The following is a 9,714-nucleotide window of genomic DNA, read 5'->3' as shown; positions in this document are numbered from 1 at the left end:
CCAGGACAAGAGGGCATGGACCTGAACCTGCCAGGGGAGGTTTAGGTTGGATATTAGGAAAAAATCCTTTTTGGAGAGGGTGAGGAGGCTTTAGGATGGGCTGCCCAGGGAGGTGATGGCTTCTCCATCCCTGGATGTTTTTAAAAAGAGACAGGATGTGGCACTCAGTGCCATGGTCTGGGAACCACAGCTGGAGTGGATCAAGGGTTGGAACTGATGACCTTGGTCCTTGGTCTTTTTCCATAATTCTGTGACTCTATGACTGCACCCCGGAAAACTCGCTTGGGGGTGTGTGTGTGTGTGATCCGAGGAGGTGCTTAATATCCCTGGAGGTCTTTAAAAGCCGTGTAGATGTGCTGAGAGGGCACGGTTTGGACTGGGTCGAGCCAGCCTGAAGGCTTCGATGATCTGAAAGGTCTTTTCCAACCAGAACGATTCTGTGAGGAAGTGGGGGGGAGGGGGGGGGCAGGTGTCAAGCGGCCGCACGGTGCAGCTGGGAGCGGGGAGAACCCGCCTGTAGCATTCGCCTGACATATCCCGGGCCCAGCGAACCGGACAGGTTCCCCTTTCCCCACAGTCTTGCTCTGCCCGCCCGGTATTCCCGGGCCGGTGTCGCTGGGCCCGGGCCGGCACCGTCGCCATGACGGGCGGGCTCCCGGAGCACCGCGTGACGTGCGGGCGGGGCGCGGAGCGGAGCGGAGCGGCGGGAAGATGGCGGCGCCCTCAGCTCCGCGGCCGCCGCGGCCCCGCAAGGACCCGCAGCCGCTCGTCATCCCCCGCAACGCCGCCGAAGAGCAGCGGCTCCGCCTGGAGCGGCTCATGAGGAACCCGGTGAGGGGGGAAGGGGAAGAGGAGGGTCTGGGGAGAGAGGAGGGGGGGGGGCGGACACCCAACCCCGCACCCGCGGTCTGTGCGGGGGGAGAGGAACCGGTTCAGAGAGAGGAGAGGGGCTGAACCTCCTCCCCCGGTCCTTGAGGGGACAGTGCTGACATCCAGACCCTTCTTTCCCTGCTCTGTGAGGAGGGAATGGCTGAACTCTCCCCGCACGCACCCGGCTCCATTTCGTGGGGACCCACGGGGGGGTTTGGCCCCGCAGGGCTCTGCTCTGCTCTGGGCTTTTTCTCTCTCCGCTTTTTTCACATGGCGAGGGGGGGAGCATCACCCTGGTTCCTCTTAACTGGGTTTTGCTCTGTGTCCTGAGGAGGAGGCGTTTGCCCTCGGAGGGTCGGACGCTCCCTCTGGGTGTCTTGGAGGAGCCCGAGATGTCCCCAGGTCGTGTTCTTCCTCTGACCTTGCGCCGTGTGTTGTTCCTTCCCTGCTCTTCCCTGTCCTCTCTGGCATGGAAGGTGACCAAACACCTTGCATCCCTTTCCCAGGCCACTGCTGGTGGGAGTACACTCAGTTTCTGTGAGTGTTTGGAGGTGCTGACTTGCTTCCTGCTGGTTTCCATACTGCAAAGAAGCACAGACACTCCTAATCCTATTGGGATTCATCCTGCAGGTCTGGATGAGGGGCAAAGAGAGGACACCTTTTGATTCCCATTTTCTGCCTGCTCATCATCCCTGTGCATGGAGGAATTCTGAGCTCCTTCTGAGATCTGTCAGCTGGTGTCAGACACACACCACCTTTCAACAACGTGTTAAAATTGCAGACTTTGCTCCTAGGAGATAACTGGTGGCTGTTGGTTTGTTCTTGCAGGAAAAGACTGTTCCAATCCCTGAAAAACTGAATGAATGGGCGCCACGACCTCCCCCGGAGTTTGTTAGAGATGTGATGGGTAAAGATATTATTCTTTTAATACAGGTCAAGTAGATTAAGCATAGAAAAAGGTGTTTAACGGGAAAACCCAGAGACAGTTATATGTCGTTGCTCGTTTTGCTGGAGAAAAGAGGCATGGAATGTGCTTTAAGAATTGTTCTTCCAAGTTTTATTTGGTTCTTGGGTTCCATTTTTCTGCCTGTTGTGAAAGTGAGCAGTGTCTGTGGCTCTCCAGTACAAGAACCACCTGCAGCAAAGTGAGCTGCTGCTCTGGTGATGACAAGTAAATGATGATGAGTGAATCTGCCCTTTCCACAGATCTGAGAGTGCTCTGGAAACATATAATTATGAAGTCCCTGTTGTGACTGCTCCAAGCCTGAATCCCAGGCAGTGAGAAGCAGACATGTGCAGCAGAGGTGATTGTACAGGGTCAGGGAGGGAGCTGGCAGCAGTGCAAGGAACCCAAGTATTCTGCTTACACTTTACTTTTACCTGCACAGATTAAATGTAATAGTTGTGGTATAAATTTAATCTGCATGTGGAAGTTCTGTCTTTCTTTAGGACCTTTGTTCTTATTAGTGTTCCTTTCCAGAGGCTGACAACTTCTTATTTCAGAATAACCCATCTTGGACTAAAGCTTTTATACACCTCTGAATGAACTGTTCTGCTTGCTGTAATTCTCTCATGGCTTTTTCAAATAGCTTTGCTGCATGCTTGAATTGAACAGCTTTTTTTCTTCTGGGAGCACCTGATGTGCTGGGATTCTGTTGAGATCAAGAGCACCCCTACTGCAGTCCCAGCTGCTGTGTTTTAATTACTGAATGTCTTTCAGGCATGTATTTGTGTGCTTGGCATTGAGAAATGGCTCAGGAGACAGAGGAAGAGAAGGGAATGTGGTGTTGAAAGCTCCTGTGAGACTTCAACATGCAGACTGATGCCAGGAAGAAAGAGCTATAAGGATTTTGTGTGTGAAGAAACAGTCAAAAGCTGTCAGAGGGATTTGCCTTGCATGGGAAGGTCTAACCTGATGGGCTTCATCACCTTACTGCTCCCCTTTATTTTTTGTATCAGATGCTGACAGTGAGAAGCAGCCTCAGTGGGATGCTTTAGCTCACCTCTTCCTAGAAGAGAATGGGGTGTGCATTAGACCCCTAGATCTTTTACTGCCTCAATGTCCAGCTTCAGGCAGGATTTTCTCTAGGGGATTAACTGCAGTGGTTTTGCAGCTCACTTTGGCTTTTGGTTGTGAGTAGTTTGAGCTTATCTAAAATGGTGGCACACTCCCTAATAGATTTTCATCTTGCAGCACACTTTCATCTGTCTTGTCCCTCAGCTTCTAGCTGTAGTCACTTGTCAGCATCCAGTGTTTTCTATCATCCTGCTATTTTCTAGCAGGTTTAACTCTTCTTTACTTTAGGTTCCAGTGCTGGTGCTGGGAGTGGAGAGTTCCACGTGTACAGACATCTCCGTCGGCGTGAGTACCAGAGGCAAGATTTCATGGATGCCATGGCTGAGAAGGTCAGCAACACTCTGCTGTTTCCCCTTTGCTGTTCCTTGCAGATCTTTTTAAAAGTCATGTACAAGTAATTCTGTTCCCTGCCACCCCTCATCAGAGGAAAACTGGAGGAGTATGTGCCATGTGGTGTCTTTGTCAGTATTGAAACATTTGGTGCTTTGTGTCAGACGTGCTCCAGCTTCTCTCTTCACTGGGGTCCTCGTGCACAGTGTGTGTGCTCAGGTCTGTTTGAAAATGCTTTAAAAACTAGAAACCCCTAAATCCACTGTCTTCCACAGACAGTATCAGTGCATAAAATAAAGTCTGTATCTCTTTTTTTTTAATATTTGGTTGAATAGAGTAGCACCTCCTTCACAGAGTGTTATTGTTGGGCTCCCTTTTGGCCAGATGAGGCCTTTGATCCATATGGTAATATTTGTGTCTCAAATTATTCTATTGTTTTTACTGAAACCTTTCTTAGGGCAAAAGCCCAACCTCCCTTGTCTGTTTTGGTGAGGATTCCTCCCTCAAGGCTTCAATGTTTGGCTCAGGCTGTGGATTAAAAGCAGAGCCTGTACAGATGTCATCTCTAGCAAGATGGCTTTGGTATACAGAAGCAGCCAGGCAAAATCCAGCAAAGCTCCCCAGATATTTTGCTAGAAGACTTCTCCCTGAAACGACATGACTTTTAATAGAAGTATTTTCATTTAGATTGTGACCAAAATATGCCATGTGATCAATTACAGCAAAGACTAGATGAGGAATTCCAGAAGAAACTGGAGAGGAATAAGATGATTGCAGAAGAACAAACAGCAAAACGCAGAAGGAAGCGGTAAGGGGAGCTTCTTCCCAGGAGGTTTGACAAGGCCACCCTCTTGTCCTCTGCCTTGTCTTGGAGCTGCATGCTGTGGCTAAATGCCATCACTCTCTGTCTACATCTATCAATCCAAAAGTCTGGCTGTAGAAATTAATTTTGTTAATGTCACTGTTTGGCTTCTAGAGGTAGCTGTAAATTTGACAGGCTTTGCTGGCGTGGTTTATTATCTGCACCACTGCTAGCATGATTACTTCTGACTGGTTGAGCAGCTCTTGCTGACACTGTGGGGCTGACTGCAACGTGCCTGACTGCATATTTGCTGTAACATTGTCAGGAAAGGTTTGTGTGTACATCTGGCTTAAATAAATACTGGAAAAAGCTGACACGGAGCAGCTTAAATGCAAAAATGGGTGCTGCTTAATAGGTGTGTGTTTGGATTTGGAGTAACAGAGCATGGTGGGAGTCTGATGCTCTCCTCCATATGCTGTCTGTGACTAGTCTAGCTCAGCCTGTGCATACTGAAAAGGCCACTGATGCAGTGTTGTTATCCTCAGTAGCTGCATCAACCTGCCTCATTAAAATGTCTGGCAGGTCAAGTCTAGTAAGTTAGGTGGAAAAATTAAAAAAAACACTGGATCTCTCCTTCTCTTAGCTTTTGACAAAGTGAAACAGTTACAAGACTGGTGTTCTGAAGACTCTTGAGCATTGCAATGCTGTGATACAAGAATTTAAATTCCAGTCAGTGCACACCTTGCCTTTCAGACATAGCAGGGTGTTGTGGCTGGGCACTGCTGGAGGGTCTGATCCTCAGCAGCCTCTCTCTTGCTTCTTGGAGCTCATGGGTTGTACATCTTGCAGCTGAGAGCTGCAAGTCACTGTGTAAAGTGACTCACTGGCATATTAGCACAAAAGTGCACAACACAAACACTGTTGCCATCTTTCTTTAATGGAGTGTGGTCCAACAGATGGCCAGCAAGTGGGATCTGGCCTGCTGCCTTTTTCTGGCTGAGATGGAAAACAACTGCTCAGACAGCAGATGCTGCCTGAACACTTGAAACATCTCCTTGTCCCCCTTCTGTGGTCTGATGGTGAAGATACCCAGCAGCTTTGCCCAGCCTCTGACTTCCCTCACCACCCTTCCTCTTCTGTCCTGACCTAGCAGGGACAGAACCTAGCAGGGTTCTTGGCTCTGTTTTGAGAGAAATCATTGGTGCTCTTGAGAAAGGAATGGGAATCCTGGGTTGCTCTGCCTGGTGACCTTTTCTAGGCAAATGGGATGGGGTTGTATGAACTGAAATGCCCACTTACTCCTAATGTCACCCCTGGGGCCAAATATATTGATAAATTACAGCCAAAGATGAAGAGCAAAGCATGCTGCATTATTTTACCTTTCTTTTTTTGTTTGTTTGTTTGCTTTTTTTAATTAAAATATCTATTACTGGCAATGACTTAATTTTTTTCCAATATTCAGTTCCAGTCTGGCTTTTGGCAGAATTGTCTCTATTTGTTTATTAGGTTTGATGACTAATATGTAGGGGCAGTTTCATTTTTGTTCCTTCCATGTCCTTGCAGATTCTTGCATACTCTGTAGTTTTGGTTGCAGTGACATCATGGAAGACTTTTTTAAAAAGAAATTCCATTAAACTAAAACCATTTCTGTTAATCATGTGTCTGATCTTGCTCTCACTGAATTTTCAGTCAAGGCCATATTTAAATTTAACTTCTCTTTTGAAGTCTGCTTTTCCAACCTGTCTGTAATATGTCCTTTATCAGTGTATGAATGTGCAGAAGTTGCACAATGTTGGCTTTGCAAAACAGCCTTTTTTTCCTTTGCTTTGTAGCCAGAAGTTAAAAGAGAAGAAACTACAAGCTAAGAAAAATAAACTTGAACAAAAGAAGCAGGAAAAAGGTCAGTGAAATTTAGTTTTCATTTCTCCAGACTTAGTTCTGTTCCCTAATTGAAGCCCAGAAGGGTTTGTTCCATGTCCTGCCCTGAGCATTCTCAACACATGGATAGAAAAACTGAGCTTTAAGCTTCTCTTTGAAAGCTATCTATGTTGAGATCTAATCTGTTACCATTTTCCCTTTATTAATGGAAATTTCTGACAGCAAACATTGGAATCACTGGTTGTGGTTGTTTTGCCACAGCTCTTCTGAGAAACTGCAGATTTAGAACAGCCTGCTAAAAAAGGCAGTGTTGTGAAAGGCTGTTCCTTTTTAAAACAAATTCTGATTGCATATGAAAGAACAGGTGGAAAAAACACAGCTTGGACAACAAGAAACTGCATTGGGATTTTGTGTGTAAGAAACTGAGCCACCTTGGTGCCATCTGTTCCCCCTGACTTTTATTTTGCATAGAAATAAATGTGTAAAACCTGAGTGCCTCTGTTCTGCTGTCTTGAAAATGAATGTTCAGCAATGTCAGTGTAAATGTTTGCACAAACTTTGGAGTGCTCATTGCTTCCCTTCAGTGAGCATATTTCAGCTTACTCTTTCAAACAGTTGACCTTTGTGGATTACTCTGCAGTAATTCTTAAAATGGCAACAACAGTTCCTGGGAATGCTGCTGGAACAGTGACTTGTTTGACAGTTGCACCTCAGTTCTGCTTTGCTTTTCAGAATTGGAGCTGTCACAACTGAACCACTGCCAGCCTCCCATGTAAACATGGAAGGACTAATTAATAATTAGGCTAATTTTCCTTGTGACAGCAAATGAATGTAGCAAAGTGGATTTTTATTTTTTTTTCCTGTTCTGTTTTGGTTCTGGGGAGTTTTTTCTGAAGCTACTCCATGAAATCTTGACTGGAGGAGAATACAAGTATTAAGAGTATCAATAGTTTGGTTCCCTTTGAACAAAACAGAATATCCATCCCTTTAGGGGTTGTCTGGGAGAGAGGGGAGCTGGGTCAGGGTCTGGCGCTGTGGTGCAGCTGCTGTGTACCAGTTGCTGGACTGGAGTGGTTTTGTTTGGTACCAGTCAGTCACCTTGTGGAAGCCAGAATCCAAATTACTCCATCTCTAGAGCAGTTCTTAGGTCTTTATGGTTTGTGGTTCTCTACTTAAAAGAATAATGGCAAAAAAAAAACCCCACCAATGAACACAGAAGCCCCTGACTGCCATATTTAGTTTAGTGAGAAAAGTCTTTTTCTAGTTTGGTGTAACCCTGGTTGAGATCTTAAGAGTTTTTCCAAATTAATGGAAGTGTATTTGTTGGCTGGGGCAGCGAGCATTAATTTTGCTTTTTGAGTGAATAAAGAACACCTCTGAGCTGCCATCTTTCACCTTTTGTTGTAGTAAAGACATTAAGAATAAAGGTTGGTGCTTCATAAGGTCCTCAGGTAAGCTGCATTGCACTGATCCCTAATAAAAACTGAAAGTCCAGGAATTCACCACGCGGTGGCATCAGATCCCCAATCCCAACTCCTCCGTGTGCCTGGAGGGGGCAGGAGCTGAGCCTGGCAAACTGGAAAACTACCAGGGCTGCTGGGACCAGAAGAAAGGCCCCACTTAGATCCAGGTCCCACTTTATGCCATCCTTAATTTTCATTATCTGTTATTTGATTTCTAGTAGGTGTTTGCTGGTCTTTTAGCAGCCTTCATGAGTTTCCTGTCACCCTTGTTCATCTCAGCCATATCTTAATGAGTTCCTGTGCTGGCAGTATGCCAGGCAGGCTGTAAAAATTCCTGGCACCTTGTGGAGTTTCTGCAAACTTGGATAAGTGTGGAAATATCCCAAGTCTTGCCCGTGGCTTCCTGGTGCCTGTATTCCTTAGCAAGGCTCTGGGATACTTGGAAGCTCATACTGACATACAGAGCTGAGACTGGGAATGAAATCATCTATCACTTCAGCTTTTGATTCCAAATCTCTGTTTGAAGCAATATTCCAGAGGAGGTGGAGTTGTTTAATGATGGATTTGGCACAGTGGTAACGTGGGAGGTGTTGGGAATATTTTTCCAAAGGAAAATGTGATATTCTGAGCACCCCATTGCTGGGTGGAATTCATATAACCTGATCTATGGTTCCTTAGTAGCTGGGTCTGGTTTGTGGTGAGGTATTTACCCCATGGGAATATATTACCCATCTGTGCTAATTAGTGTGACCTCATACACATTTACCCAGCACCTGAGACTGTTTTGTTGTGAAATAATTAACAAGGCTGGGAACATGTCAGCAATTCCTCCTCTTTGTGTTTTTAGAACCTGCTCAGTCTCAAGAGCAAGCCAGCAGTGAGGAGGATGAAGAGGACAGCAAGGAGGAGGAAGAGAAGGAAGATGATGCTGAAGAGCCAAGTTTTGTGATGGGAAGAGGATGAGAAGCCTTCCAGGGACAGCTGGAAACACTGTTCACTGCTTTATATTCAGGAGCATGAAAGGTTTTCATCTCAGCTAAGCAGAACCCATTGGTGTGTGCTACATCTGCTTAATGGTGAATGACCTTCACACCACAGGCCCAAGAGAGAATGATAGAGAAAAGCCAAATAAGATATTTTTTTCTTAATTGCTTGGATAACTGCTGTGCAGTCTGCTCAAAGTTTGCTCTAAAGAGGCAGCCCTGAGGCTCTGGGACCCTAGAGTTCTTTCTGGTTTTTCTGTCTGAAGGCTAAAACTTATCCATTACCTTTTAAGGAAAATATTACTGTGAGGGCTATGGATTCTACTTAATGTTGAAGCTGGTAGCAGTGGGATACATGGATCTGAGGGAAGAGTATAACCCAAAGTAGAGAAGGGGTCTGTAGCCAGACTCTTCTGCACTGTGAGTGTTCTGCATTTGGGGTTTTGTATAGGATCATCTCTAACCCAAAGAAATTAGTTTATGTTGCTAGACAAGCTCTATAGATTTTTAAGCAGGATCCCTTTTTTATTGCTACAATTTTCCCTGTTAATTTTCTTCCATGTTTTTTTAAATGAATAAAAGGGATGTGTTGGTTCATTGTCTTTTTTTTTTTTTTTTTTTTTTTTTTGGAAGAGGATTTCAGTGAACTAAAGAGATGCTTGCAGAAAGGGATGAAAAATAATGTGGTGCACATGAAAATATACAGAAGGTGTTAGCTGCATTTCATTTACTTTTTTGGATTATCTGCAAAACCTCCAAATCCTGTGGCAGAAAAGCTTGTGTTCTGCTCCTTGTAATGCCACCTGCCTTCCTCTCTGCTTGAGCTCTCTGCTTTGAACTTTGAGTTCCCTGGTAGGAATCATAACATCCGTGTATATATTTATTTATTGGTGTTGAAATGAAAAGTGGTGGCTTTGTTTGCAACTTCAGTTGTTTTCTTTCCAGTGTATCATTAATCAGAAGTGCCTGTTATCTTGCAGACACACTCATCCCAGGATTTTGGCATCCAGAATGTGGTGCTACTTCTTCTCAAGCCTTTGTTAATGCCAAATTATGTAAAGCAAAAACAATAAAAAGGGAGAATCTCTTTTTAGGTTTAGCCTTTGTTGTACAGCCCTGTGAGAAATCCTGTTTTGTCTGAGCTGGCTTTATGAAATGGCTCCTCAGCCATGTTAGCCTGGTGGCAGGGAAGCAGATATGATCAAGTCCAAGTGATGTTTGTGTTCTTTTCCTCTGTACATACCCAAAGAATTTAGAGCTGGGGAGCTTCTGAGCTGCCAGATCTGTATCCCCATCACCCCCTGGGTTAGA

The 9,714-nt window shown here is 45.4% G+C and overlaps 1 protein-coding gene across 1 annotated transcript; it reads left to right on the top strand.

The window, feature by feature from the left end:
• The first annotated feature begins 683 nt into the window (after nt 1-683).
• PRKRIP1 (PRKR interacting protein 1) lies at nt 684-9,000 on the top strand. The gene is made up of 6 exons (XM_030462434.1): nt 684-831; nt 1,699-1,777; nt 3,176-3,276; nt 4,000-4,085; nt 5,912-5,979; nt 8,268-9,000. Exons 1-6 carry the CDS (start codon nt 712-714, stop codon nt 8,381-8,383), a joined length of 570 nt encoding a protein of 189 aa, XP_030318294.1. The 5' UTR covers nt 684-711; the 3' UTR covers nt 8,384-9,000.
• The last annotated feature ends 714 nt before the right edge of the window (nt 9,001-9,714 follow it).

This window comes from Calypte anna, chromosome 19, assembly GCF_003957555.1.
Source record: "Calypte anna isolate BGI_N300 chromosome 19, bCalAnn1_v1.p, whole genome shotgun sequence".
NCBI lineage: Eukaryota > Metazoa > Chordata > Aves > Apodiformes > Trochilidae > Calypte > Calypte anna.
This window is presented reverse-complemented; position numbering and strand designations above follow the sequence as displayed.

What these genes read in the sequence shown, in the direction of transcription:
- PRKRIP1 (XM_030462434.1), top strand. Translation starts at nt 712, where the DNA reads ATGGCGGCGCCCTCAGCTCCGCGGCCGCCGCGGCCCCGCAAGGACCCG. An exon ending in AGCGGCTCATGAGGAACCCG is followed by an intron (nt 832 to 1,698) that starts GTGAGGGGGGAA and finishes TTGTTCTTGCAG; the next exon opens with GAAAAGACTGTTCCAATCCC. An exon ending in GCAAAACGCAGAAGGAAGCG is followed by an intron (nt 4,086 to 5,911) that starts GTAAGGGGAGCT and finishes TTTGCTTTGTAG; the next exon opens with CCAGAAGTTAAAAGAGAAGA.